This window comes from Crocodylus siamensis, chromosome 5, assembly GCF_052110815.1.
Source record: "Crocodylus siamensis isolate JL-2025a chromosome 5, ASM5211081v1, whole genome shotgun sequence".
NCBI lineage: Eukaryota > Metazoa > Chordata > Crocodylia > Crocodylidae > Crocodylus > Crocodylus siamensis.
Window position 1 is genome coordinate 183,397,134 of NC_143399.1, and position 14,169 is coordinate 183,411,302.

Genomic DNA, 14,169 nt, shown 5'->3' on the forward strand with positions numbered 1-14,169 from the left:
CGTGCTGAAGCCCTGGGGTCCCCAATCCTTTCTTTGCCCAGGGCCCCAAAAAGTCTTAATCCACCTCTGCACACTCCCTCCAAAGCTTGCTTTGAAGGTCTTCCATCTTACAGGACATCTGATGAGTGCAACTCAGATAGAGGATTCCCTCCATGCATTCCTGTGTCCCTATTTGAATATCACTTTTTTAGTAGGGATTCCCTTCGATTCACCCTCCCTATTACTAAAGACTGCCATGGTATCCACTTGAAGCTGACTCTGGTTTCCTCCTAACCAGAATGGAGGAATCAGTAGCAAAGAGGTGACACAGCAGAAGCCAGATACCTTCATACCAATGAGGTACTGAAACTAGTAGGTGAAGAGCCAGGCAAGACTAGAGAATCAAGGACCCTATCCTAAATTCTCTTCTCCTCACCCTTTTACTATGCACCACCAACCACAAATGCTGCCAGGCTACTCCAGGCCCTCTTATCCCCTTCTCCCTGTACCACTCAACAAAATAATTCCACTTCCTGCCAGCAAGGTGGTAAATTGTGCAGCTGTCTTGGTCCCCACTGAATCCTCCCATGTTCTTCTTCATCCATGTTGAACTCTTGTCAACCCTATGCCATCCTTCCATGCTTAGGAGGAAAACAAACAACTTATTCCCGAGCAGAAATGTCATAGCTGGAGCTACACAAAACTTAACAGCTCTTATTTTGTTTGGCTCAGCCCTCCAACTCAAAATACCGGTGCATTTGTTCTTCCTCCTACCAGGAATAACAAATACAATGCAAAGACCCAAGAATATTGAACAATTAGTGTGTGACACTAAGCAGTGAAAGCATGATCTGGGGACCCTAAGCATTGAAAGCAGCTAAAGAAACCAGTTCACATGCTACAGATTCCCACGCGCATAGGAGCGGCTAGTTAGCTTTCATTGATTATACCAACGGAAAAGTAAGAATTAAGGACACACTAGTCAAGAATAACAAAGAATGAAGCAAGATCTAGAAAAGTGGTTGCGTCTTATCAAGCAATATGGTTCCCTTAAAATATCAAAAGCCATACTGTGCTCCCAAACTGAAACTATATCCTTAACATTTTACCATGACTCAAGCTCATAGCCTCTTGACTCCTTAAAAAAAACAACAACAACAATCTAAAAAAAAACAGGGAAGCCATCTTTAAGACTTGAAGCCCAAGAGAACATACAGCTGTAATGTCACAAATGAGTCAAGTTCTAGAAGTGACCAGCATGGATTACAAGGCATTCTGCATTAGAAAATTCACCAAGAGAACTGGGCAGGACCTTTTTCAGAAGCCCACTTCTAATACAGAAATAGAGATTTCATTTGCTCTCTGTTCCTTAGCATCTCAGCCTGTCACACTGTCACACTGTCCCCATGCAAAATTCTGGCCCACCCGACGACATGCCTTTACTTTTTAGAGAAATATATGAATATCAATTCAGAAACTGCTGGCCCATATGATGAACTATTATTCAAACCCACAGTAAAGGAGGCCATTTGTCTGAAACATGCCAGGCAAAAATAGTTGTGCAATTTATACTGCATCCTAGTATGATTTGCAGTTAAATAACAGAGGGAGAGAGTAATTAAGAGAAACAGGCAAGGGAGAAGAGTTTTTCACTTGAGACTCAGAATGAGCTCAAGAGTCAATGAGATAAAGAGATATAGGAAATCTATTCCAGATGGCAGAAGCTGTGCATAAGAATACTTTCACATTAATATATCTGTGACACTGCATAGTTGTGCAAAGAGATGGTCAGCAACACTTGAAGTGGAAGAAAGAAGATAGACACGGTGTACAAAGTACAGAGCAAAAGCCAAGACAGATAGCAATATGAACCACAGACTTGTAGCAGTCTCCAAGGGTGAGTGGAGTCATACCTCTTTGTACAGCACCAAACAGACAGATCATGACATTCTTCAAAATAACTGGGTTGGAGAACAATGCCTTGGAAAGCCACAGAAAGGTATTTCATTTAACTGCTGAAAGTCTCCCTGCAACCTTTTACTCCTTGCCTATTTGCTGTTATCTACCCAATGTATAATTTTCAAATCATGAGATTCTTAGTGTAGACACCACCTTCCTTCCTTCTTATGTCCTTGTCGTTACAAGGTATTTAACATAACTCACAGATTTCTTGGAATCCAACAGGACCATGCCGTGAACACTTCTGCTGTGGCCTCAAACTTGCAACCTCTCAGCTGTCAACCACGCACCCTAGCACTTACAAAAGTGCCAAGCATAAAAGGGCTTTGCTCTTTGGTCTACAACTGTCAAGGCAATGAAAACAAAGATAGTGGTACCATGTACAACTTAGTGAATCTGCTAACCTGGCAGACAGTGAACCTGAAGATGCATCTGGCAATTGGTTTGTAGAGTTAGTTGAACTGAAGAATATTTCACTTGCCTAAAAGCCTTTCCTTTTTCACGTCCTTGCGTGACAAGATATTTAGCAGAATGTGCAGATTCATTAGAATCTAGCAGGGCCATGCTGCAAGTGCTTCTGCTACGGCTTTGAACTTGCGACAAACTGAGCATCTTAGCACCCATGCCACCCCACACCTCATTGCCTAAAGCAACATTTTATCATTCGGTTGCTTTCCTATGACTATTTCAGGGGCAGTCAGTAACTCACATGTTCAGGGATATTAACTAGATATTTATTTTATTCTGTGTAGCTCAATTTGCATTGCATGCATCTTTGTGAAGCCATTTACACAATTAAGACCATCCAATAGGAATACTGTGTTGAGTTTTTGTAAATTTAGCATCTTACTTCTGACTTTCATTTGGTTCGTGTATCCAAGACAGCTGCGAAAGGAAAGCACATGAAATCTTATCTCCTCTCTAGTGGTTTCTATACTACATTCATCTCTACAGTATCTTAACATTCTCCAAGAGTGCATTAAGCAATGTATGGTCATATTTATTCTCTTCCCAGGGGAAGAAGCATGTGCAGTGGAGCAGCTTGCTTTGGCAGTGGTCTTTATTGGTTTGATAAAGTGTATAAGGAAAGGTGGTGAAATCAGAAATACAAGGCCTGCACTCAGACTGGAAGGTGATGAGGCTTGTGATGATTGTGTGCGCCTGGAGGAGGTCATTCCAATAAGAAAGTCCCTTCTCCCAGGCAGACAAGCTTTACACTTGCTACAGAGAGCTCTACTATGCCAAAAAAAACCCAAACCAAACTTGACACTCAAGGCCAGCTCCTCCAGAATATCTTCATTCGGCTTGCAGAAACTTTACTGTTGAAAACATGGCCATCAAGAGAAACCTCATTTCTCTTTCATGTTCCAGGCTGATATTCCCTAGACATTTAATGGAGTGATCCCAACAAGCATGCCTCCTGCCATGCCAGACATGCCTTTTTTTTTTTTTTGGGGGGGGGGGGGGGGGGGGGGGAAGGAATCAGATCACAGCTGCACCACTACTACTTGCATAATGGGAGCCCAGGATCATGACTGAGTGCTTCACCTGTCCTGGCAAGTTGAAAGCTAGGTGGCCCAATGAACCAGTGCAGTCCCAGGGCTGGGTCCCATCATCAGCTAATGGTGGGTTCTAGCCCTGGGACCATACCAGAGCTGACTGGAGACTCTGGCACAAACCCACAGCTGTGGGAGCTATCAACTAATCTGACCTAAGATGGAGACTGCAATGGTTTTTAATGACCCAAGGTGGCAACTGCAAGTGTTAGAACGAAACTTGCTGAGCACCAAGTGAAATCAGGTATCAATTTAAAATGAGCGTTACAGTGAAATAGCGCTAAGCAAAACAGCATTAAGTGGAGGTTGCCTGCATATGGTAAATCATGAGCCTTTTGGCTTTGGACTGATACAGGCGTACCTCGGAGATATCGCAGGTTCGGTTCCAGACCACCTCAATAAAGCGAATATCGCAATAAAGCAAGTCACATGAATTTTTGGTTTCCCAGAGCTTATAGAAGTTATGTTTACACTACATGGTAGTCTATTAAGTGTGCAATAGCATTATGTCTAAAAAACAATGTACATACCTTAATTAAAAAAATACTTTATTGCTAAAAAATGCTAACCATCATCTGAGCCTTCAGCAAGTCGTAATCTTTTTGGTGGCAGAGGGTCTTGCCTCGATGTTGATGGCTGCTGACTTCAAGATGGCCAACTTCAATGAGTTGAGATTAGTGGGAGAGGCGCTGGGGTTCTCGAGAGCAGGGCAACTCAGTGCCCAAGATGAGTGGTCATTCCTTAAGGAGACAATACTCAGGGCCCAAGGGATGACAATCCCAACAAGAAGCAAGGGGGGTAAGAATGCCTGAAAGTCCCCATGACTGTCCAGGAATGCCTGATTGCCAAAAAGGCGGCATACAACCGGTGGAAGAGGGGTGCTCTCTCTAAAGAGGAGTATACCTCCTCTGCTCGGGCCTGGAGGGGGGCGGTCAGGAAAGCTAAGGTGGACATAGAGCTAGGACTAGCGTCCAAGATCAAAGATAACAAAAAGTCCTTTTTCAAATATATAGGGAGGATGAAGAAAGCACCGGGAAATGGGGGGCCTCTGCAAGATTCTCTGGGCAACCTGGTGATTGCGCCAGAGGAGAAAGCAGACCTCTTTAAGCAATTCTTCACCTCTGTTTTCTTGTGCAGGGACCGTGACTTCCCCACCACGATGCAAGACAGACTCGAGGGGAACGCCTCCAGACCTCAGGTTGGGGAAGACCAGGTTAAAGAGCTTCTAGAGGGGCTGAATGTGTTCAAATCAGCGGGTGCAGATGCTCTCCACCCCAGGGTGTTGAGGGAGCTAGCAGGGGTTATTGCAGGGCCATTGGCATGGCTTTACAAGCGCTCATGGTGCTCAGGCCAGGTGCCAGATAGCCAACATGGTCCCCATCTTTAAAAAAAAGGAGGAGGTAGGACCCGGGCAACTATAGGCCCATCAGTCTTACCTCAATCACAGGGAAACCCTTTGAGAAGATCATCAAGGAGTACATCTGTGATGGGCCGGCTTCAGGGATGATGCTCAAGGGTAACCAGCACAGTTTCACTAGGGGCAGGTCATGTCAGACCAACCTGGTTGCCTTTTATGATCAGGTCACAAAAGCATTGGATGCAGGTGTCGCCATCTCCCACCCCATCCTCATTAAAAAATTAGGTGACTTTGGCATTGATGCCTACACAGTCAGATGGATTGCAGACTGGCTGAAGGGTCGTACTCAGAGGGCAGTGGTAGACGGGTCATATTCAAACTGGGGGGGAAGCGGGCAGCAGAGCCCCTCAGGGCTTGGTCCTTAAACCCATGCTGTTCAATTTCTTTATCAGCAATTTGGACGATGGGGTGAAAAGCAACCTGTTTAAATTTGCTGATGATAACAAAATTTGGGGCGAGGTAAGAACACTACTTCGCAGTTAGGGCGGCTAGGAGCTGGAACCAACTTCCTAGGGAAGTGGTGCTGGCTCCTACCCTGGGGATCTTTAAGAAGAGGCTTGATGACTACCTGGCTGGACTCATGAGTCCAGTCTTTTTCTCCCACCCAGGTGGGGGGGGGTCGGGCTTGAAGATCTACAAGGTCCCTTCCGACCCGACTTCTATGATTCTATGACTAGCAGGGAGGGAAAGACTGCAGCAAGACCTGGATAGGTTACAGGAGTGGGCTGACATAAACAGGATGCATTTCAGTACTGACAAATGCAGGGTGCTGCACTTAAGCAGTAGAAACCAGCAGCACACTTACAGAATGGGAAACTCCCTTCTTGAGAGCACGGAGGCAGAAAGGGATCTTGGAGTCATTATTGACTCCAAGATGAACATGGGCCGACAATGCGAGGTCATGGTTGGCAGAGCTAACCGGACCTTGTCATGCATCCACAGGTGGATCTCAAGTAGAGCCAGGGAGGTGATCCTCCCCATCTATGCAATGCTGGTCAGGCCACAGCTGGAGTACTGTGTCCAGTTCTGTGCACCCCATTTCAGAAGGGATGTGGACAACATTGAGAGGGTCCAGGGGAGGGCCACCTGCATGATTCGGGGACAACAGGGCAGACCCTACAATGAGAGACTGCGAGACCTGAACCTGTTCAGCCTTCACAAGAGAAGGCTGAGGGGGGGACCTGGTGACTGTCTAAACTCACTGGGGGGGAGGGGGGAAAACCAGAAGGGTTTGGGAGAAACCTTCTTTCCCCTAGTGCCCCCTGCCATAACAAGGAATAACGGCCACAAGTTCTTGGAGAGGAAGTTTAGATTAGACATCCGTAAGAACTATTTCACAGTTAAAGCAGCTAGGATCTGGAACCACTTCTAAGGGAAGTGGTGCTGGCTCCTACCCTAGGGGCCTTTAAGAAGAGGCTTGATACCTACCTGGCTGGAGTCATTTGAACCCAGTTTTTCTCCCGCCCAGGCAGGGGGTCGGACTTGAAGATCTACAAGGTCCCTTCTGACCCTACTGCCATGATTTTATGTGCAGACAGGATTCCTTATGAGAGCCTCATAGTTAGCTTCCTACTGGACAGCTTCTACTGGAAGGATCTCGGCTACACATGGACTTCACGGAAATGGGGGACTCTTCCCTTGCTTGCTTCTGCAGCCACATGCCCAAGGACAAGTGAAACTAGGGAACACCCAAACCCCAAGCCTCCAAGCTTGGGCCAGCACATAGGATACTTCCAAATCCTTTGGTAGGCATCTGAAGCCCCAGGCTGAAAAGTCTGGGATGAAGAATACTTGCCAATAGTAGGGTCACACAGTTTTTGAACTATTCAAAGGATTCTGAACTGATCTGGCTAATCTGACGTGGAACACAAACAATTTTCAAAAATATAAAAAAGTTGGTACTATGTACAAGTAGGTACAAAAGTGCTGCTCAAAAGTGTTTTGAGTACCTGTGCTAAAACTCACAACAGTTTGCAAAAAAATAAAAAAGCATCAATTCTGGATTAATTAAGTAGGTACCCACAGTAATTTGCCTATATGCAAACTGCTACAGATATGTATACTTTAAAATTAGTGGTTTTTGTTCCCTTACATATCAAAATTGCCCCTCACTTCCAGATGCTCAGAGAGAAAACAGAGCCCAAGCAGGGCCTGACAGTAAGGAGAGGGGGAAAAGGGGCCACCTGTCCCCTGCCCCCCCCCACTATTTTCCCTGCTGTAGCAGTGGGAAGGGGACAAATTCAAGACAAGTTTCTAATAATTAGAGTCTATACTTGAAAAATTATGAACAAGTTTATAAATTTACCATATACAGAATCTAATTATTGGAGGCCCATTTTATAATCAGGGTCATCTTATTTTCAAGTAAATAAAGTAGTTATTTTGAGGAATCTGTCAGCATTTGAGATGTGGTATTGCAGAGGTTATAGAATTCAAAGAAAGCTGAAAACTGACATTTAAAACTTACACCTGGAAGCAGATAATTAAATCTTTTTTATAATTACTCAAGACATTAAAGAAAAAGTCTCAGGCACATTTATTTCCCTGGGGACTCCATTTCATTGTTTGCTGTATTTTTGAAAAATTCCTTTTATGGAGTATGGGGGAGGAAAGGGTGGGGCACAACTAATGGTGGCAACTGGGGGAAAGGAGGGAATACACACATAGTCGGAACAATTAGACACTGTTCCCAAATCTGCCAGTAAGTCCCCATATGACCTTTTGCTCTTCAGTTACCCTTTTAACTTATCTACAAAGTAATTACAATGCAGCTTACAAAGCAGAGCTATTGGCAGGTTTAATTTGTTGTTTGTGAAAGTTAAATCTTTAGATAACTGGCACTATACACATACATTCTGTTATACTTTCTAAGCCATTTACCTCTTACTCCGACTCATTCTCTTCCTGGTTTCCCTACATCCTTTGTTTCTACTGCTCTGTACAGAAATGGTGTGGATGTTGATTTCTATATCCCCACTATACCACTTCAGGCTGCTTTTTTATTCACACATCCAAGGTGTGAAAGAACAGAGTTTCTGAACCTACAGGCCCATATCTACAGGGACCCATACCACAGATATTGGGGTAAGAAGAAAATTAGATGCAACTCTCTCTTTCATTCATCACTTCCTCTAAAAACCCCAAGTGCTGAACATACTGACCTAAATGCTCCCAGCTCCTTCCAGTCCAGAGAGTAAGGAATCAGATCTTTGATTCTCTGTCATAAAACCACCATCAGGCCCCATAATTCCATATCACCTCTTTTCTATGTCTGCTTCCATCTCTTTCCCAGGGCATCCTCTGCAACACAGCTTAGTCTCATTCACTCTGCCTTGCCTAGTAACATCAGAGCAATACAAGCATAATCCTCTACTGAAGTAGTAATGGGAAATAGGAGCGTGAGTAGTGGAAATGTTGCCATCTCTCTCAAATAATTTCAGAAGGTTTGCGCATAAATATTTCCAATTTGTGAAAACCAGCCCTTTGGCATATAAGTATGATCACTTTGCGTTTTCCTTATTTAGAAGACTAGTTCCTCCTGTACATGCAAAATAACCAAACAAACTAGGACCTTGGAGCTGATACCCATTTCAGACCTATGTACAAAAATAAGCTGTTTTTCCAAAATTGACAGCTCTCGCTGACTACCACTCATCAAGTCTGTTAGGCAAAACATTCATATTTTAAAATCATGTATTTAGAAGGTAGTTCTTGCAGTGTCCACTTACAAAAGAAAACTGTGGGCAGACAATTTTTTTGTTCTGTTCCCCAACTTTAAGTCAATACCATAACCACTTTGGAAGCCTAAGTAGAAATAATTATGAACATAACAAAAGTAATTAAGTTTGCACAGAACATAAAATCTAGTATAAGTGACTGTTTAAGAAAGTTATTTCCTGAATCAAACAAACAGTTCAAGTGAATGCCACTGTACTGAAAGCAGCTGAGACGCATTTTACCATTCTTCCAGGCAAAAGGCACCTGGTGCCAAATCAGTTGCCAACTAAAAAGGAGAAAACACTAAAAAGGCTCAAATACACATCATGAGGCATGTGTCAATTTAAAAGTGAATTCGTACATGGTTATTTGTTTTCAACTGTAAAACGCCAAGATAAAAATGGAACAAGCTTCCCCAATTAATAAACACATCCTATCAAAAGTCCAGACTCTGGCTTAAAGAGTCCCCCCCCAAACAGGAAGGAAGCCTCCAATTCCCTTCACTAGGGTAAATTCCAAAGGTCAAGCTAAGAGGCCCTTCCTTCTGCCTTTCTTTCAGAATAACTGCACATTCAGCTACATACGAAATACAGTTTCCACATAACAGCTAAGTTACAGCAGGAAACAACATTAAGCAATTCAGCACTTACTTCCTCAAAATGTCCTGTTCATGATTTATGCAATTTACCTTCAAAAGCTGCAGAATCCATTCACTAAAAATCTCAGGACCATCATTTATGGGAGTCACACAGTATTCCAAACTATTAGTTTATAGGACCAGAATGCAACATTTAAAGTCATGTGTGATTTAGTTGTTAAACAAAGTGAAGTAAACAAGACTAGAAACTGATGCTTTAAGCAGATACAAAAATACAGGGCATTATCTTGGGCACTGACAATTGTGTGTGTGTGGGGGGCGGGGGACACAAAAAAACAAACAAACAAAAACCCAACAGCTTCACCGGAAGAAGAAACACGTTAGTTTGACCTGGCTCCACAGCATCCGAATAGATCAGATGCTTCAGTGGGGCTTTTTGGTGCTTTTATCTAAAGCCATTTCAATCAGCTATTAGATAAAAGTGCCAAAAAATCCCCACTAAAGACCCTTATCTATACAGATATTGGGCAAGCCAGATTCAACTAATGTAATCCTCTTTTGGGCATGCACTGCGCTTGGCACAGGGGTACACCAAACTTAAAGTAAAGTACCAATTTGTTTTTTTCCATGTCTGTAAGCAGCCCTTTACTTTAACTGACAGGGGTAACAAGCACTATTTTATAGACTTTTTACAGAGGAAAGCTCGTTACTCTGTCTCTTCACAATCAACAGTAGCAACTCAAAGGAAAGCGTTTGCATAACTCTGCAGACATCATTTTCCTACATTACTTCTAGTCTTCACTGTCAAACGCACTAACAGATTATTGCAGGTATGCTCACTTCTGTAAAAGAATTAACTCTGTCTATCCTAAAAACTTTTTTAAAAAATCCATGTACATTAATATTTGTCAGCTGAGGAGCTTAAAAGCAGCAGCTCAAACTGCAAATTCTTTGATTCTGTATGTTGGGAGCACAAAGAGAGAAATGACAAAGGAAGTTCATTACCTTCGCAATCCCCATATTGCAATTTAACACACTGGAGAATTCATCACCAACCTTGCCAGTTTTATGCAATGACTCCCAGTTTTCTTTCATCCCGACAAGGCCTGCAACAAACTTTACTAGGAGTCAAGAAGGTTTGGAGGGAAGGGTTCATAAACAGAAACTACAGCTTATATTTGCGTGGCACCTACCATAGTGCCCTACAGAAGGCCCCTACTCAGTGCAGGTGGGTTACCCTACCTCCCAACATGCCATTATAAAGATTTATTTACTCACAAGTAAGTGTCCAGCTTTCTAAGTTGTCACCTTAGCCTGAGAAATACTATGGTAACTTTATAAATGCTAATTTAATTAGCATTTTTTAAATCTCAGATCAAATTTAATTAACTAAGGAAGAAAACTATGTTTTGTCCCACTCACCCTCTACATAGTTGCCTACATATTAATACAACTCCTTTTACAAGGAGATGAAAACAAATTGCTAGTTGAGGACTCAAAATCTGGCCTTTAAAAGTGCTGAAGGAAAGGTACTTGGCTATTCAGAAATATCAGATACCTCATTTCTAGCTGCTTTCAAAAAAAAAAAGTCATCACTAGAACTTATAACCATAGCCAGAAGTTTCAGACAGACTGAAAAATTTGATTACAAATTAAATCCAGTAATTTAGTTATTTAAAACTGTTTCCTGTTAGTCAGATCTTAAAAGAAAAAAATCCCCAACATTTGAGCCAACTTCCTCTTATTATTTATTACTTCTAGATTCCATTTCCTTTTCTTACCTCCCTCAATAGTCACCACTTTAAATTTTCTTTCAGTACTCTCAGCCTTCCCTCTAACCTCACTGGCTTCATTCAGCATCTTCTTTAAAAAGTCTAAGTCTTGCCCAGGTGAAGACAGACAGATGCCAAATACAAAACATTAACCAGACACGTTTGCAACAAACATTTGCGTGGTTTGATCAAAAATGTCAAACAAAATCCATTTAGTTTCAACTTCACAAAGCACAGGTGGTGGCAACAGAGTAACACCTGCAATAAGAACAGCATATTGCTGTTTGGATCTGAAAGACAGAGCGTATGCACCAGTAGTCACACTTCTGTCAGAGATCTCACAGAGTCTGGTTTGAGTCGCTTAAGTAGGGACCCAGATGATGACATCCCACATTTAATGCAGCACTTCATCTATAGCTTCTCTTGCCTTGTTCTGCTTTGACTGCCTCTTCCCACGATAAAGACAAATGGGGTTGCCACATCCAACCTAGATGTAAAAAGACTGACTGACTTGTCCGATCAAAGATACTCAGCACAAACACTGTTTTGATCCCATCTACTCATTCTCACCACCCTACACTGCTTTGTATCCTCTAATCCTGTGGCAATGCCATCTAGGACACTGTCACTACTACAGTCAATCCTCTGTAACAGTAGAACAGATGGCTTTGTTCAAGACTTACCTTACCAAAAATAATCTCTCTCTCTTATCATCAATACACTTTTTCTAAATTTGATTAAACCCACACACAATGCAAACTAGATATAAACCCCACGAGACTACCGCTTAAGTCCTGACTCTGCACTTTAGCATGTCAGATTCTTTCCAAAAAAGGAAAATACAGCCACTTGCAGACAAATTGGCAAGTACACAGCAGATTTTGATTCTCAAGTGATTGCTGGTTATATGACTTTCAAATGACTAATGGGATTCATTTCTTTTAAAAACATTAGTAAGGTTTATGATTCTGATCATCTTAAATGAACACAGTGCCAAATAGATTCTTTGCAACTTTTCCCAAATAGAAAGAAGAGTCAGACAGGTCAAAACACGCGCTGCAATAACTATGCTCATGTGTTTGTCATATTTCCCATGAGTAAAACCAAATGCAACCTCACCTTTTAAAAGCATTTGTATCAGCAGCTTTTTTTGGGTGGAGCAAGTAACTCTCAAGAACAAAACAAAAAGTTTAATCTGTGTTGCCTCCCATTCAGACAGACATCAACCTTTCCCTATGCAAATTCTGATTTCCTAGTGCAGTTTCAATCCAAAGTGTCAAAATTATTACTTCATATTTTCAGAAGCAATTTCCTTAAAAAAACATTGTGGTTACTTTTCAAGTGTGGTGCTCCATAAAAAGGATAACCAACTAGCTGCAGATGGATACCAAATAACTTGGAGTATTAAAAACTGTATTGAACTTTGGTACAGCACACCCAGCTGGGGACACATTACATTTGAAAGGCTTATCTGAAAGACAGCTCATACCATATAGCTCAGCTTCCTTTTTCCTACATCATTTTTCCACCCCCCAGGGGAAGAACAGCTGAGCTCTTTGGGGCATGTGCAAGAGCTCAGTGTCCATCCACTCAGCAGTGGATGGAAGATCGGATTTGGAAGCAGAGATATCAAACGAAAGCCTTGCAAACAGTTTAAATGAAAGTGTCCTTAAAGCAGAACCACAGAGGAGCCTCAGACAGGAGCGCAGGGAACTGGATCACTAGGAAGCCACCGGCAGCAGGCTGGGGAGGCTGCGGAACCTGGGGCTGTCCCAGCAACAGGGGCACCTGAGCAGTCCAAGGCCCAAGTGCCCTGCACCCTGCAGCAGGAACGACAGGTCGCGCCTCATACAAGTGACAGCCCCAAGCATCCACTACCCTCCGGATGGGGCACCACAGCAGCAGCAAGCAGTGCCTCCTGCCCTGCCACACAATGCCCCTGCACACACACCTGGGACCAGCGTGTCCCTTCAGCCCCAGTGGTCCCCCAAGCGTGTCTGTGACCACACACACTTACACACCTCTATATACACGCTGCCAAGGTGTGGGGGGGCTCAGGCACTCCTGCCTCACAAGAGTCCCTCACAGTGGGCAGGTGTGGTGGGACTGTGACAGGGTGTGCGTGGGGGGGAAGCGGGGCAGGGGCAGTGTGCAAATGACTAACTGATGGGGGTGTGGGTCCCGCGGAGAGCAGAGCCTAGCAGCTGGCCGCGCCCTTCCTGACCTGCATGTGCCGCCCGACACACACACACATACACGCACGCACACGCAGGCCCCAGGGCGGGCGGCGCGACGTGACTCACAACAAACAAGCCCGGGGGAAGCGGACACACCCTCCAGGCGCCGCGGCCCACCCTCCGCCCGGTGGACTGGGATGAAGTTCAGCGGAAAACCTCGGGGTAGAAAAGCCCCAGGCTGCGGCGGGGGCCCTGCCCTGCTGCACCGCTCCCTGCTCCTGCCGCCGCGGCGGCCACTTCCTGCCCGGCACGGCTTGGGCTTGGGCTCGGGCTGCCACCCAGCCCGGCCCGGCCCGGCCCGGCCCGACCCCGCCGGCGGCCGCACCTGGATGTAGTTGTTCTCGCAGTAGTCGGCGACGCGCGTGAGATTCTGGTAGCTCTCGAGCAGCGCACGCTTGCCCGCCGGGATCTCCTCCTCTAGCAGCATCTGCAGCTCTGCCATTTTCCACCGCTCCGCATCGCTTCCCCCGCCTTAAAGAGACAGCAGCAGCGGCGGCACCGCCACCTCGGCCGGCCGCCCGCGGGGCATTGTGGGAGACTACCCCACCCATCCACCGCGAGGCAGCTTGGGAAATGTAGGCAGCGGCGCTTGGCTCTGCGCGCATGCGAAGGAGGAGTAGCGCCCCCGCCGCCTCTGCGTTTGTCTACCACGGGGCCCGCGTGGGAGACTCCACTGCCCGCGCCGCGTCCCAGCTGCTAGCGCGCTGAGTGTCTGGGTGGCGGCTCCCCAGCGACCGCTGCCCGAGCCCAAGCAGTTCGCGGGATGTTTCTTTCTCATCCCTGTTGCTGGGTTTTTGGTTGTAGCCGTGTTGGTCTAAGGACACAGGCAGGCAAGGAAGGTTCTGTGGGTAGATGTGATTGATCTCTTTTATTTGACCAACTGTTAGCTGGAAAAAAGTTCTTGGCAAGCTTCCGGGCTCAGTCTAAGGGTGAC

General features: G+C 44.8%; 1 protein-coding gene across 8 annotated transcripts in view; it reads right to left on the bottom strand.

The window, feature by feature from the left end:
• The window catches only part of ABI1 (abl interactor 1), a 115,683-nt gene extending 101,915 nt beyond the window's left edge, over positions 1-13,768 (bottom strand). For 4 of the 8 annotated variants that reach the window (XM_090047397.1, XM_090047392.1, XM_090047396.1 and 1 more), the window contains exon 1: positions 13,561-13,767. In XM_090047397.1, coding sequence (XP_089903523.1) covers positions 13,561-13,677 — 117 coding nt within the window. In that variant the 5' untranslated portion in view covers positions 13,678-13,767. Of the gene's footprint in view, positions 1-13,560 lie in introns of all 8 variants that reach the window. The other 4 variants (XM_090047398.1, XM_090047394.1, XM_090047391.1 and 1 more) reach the window with 2 other exon arrangements.
• Between the last annotated feature and the right edge of the window lie 401 nt (positions 13,769-14,169).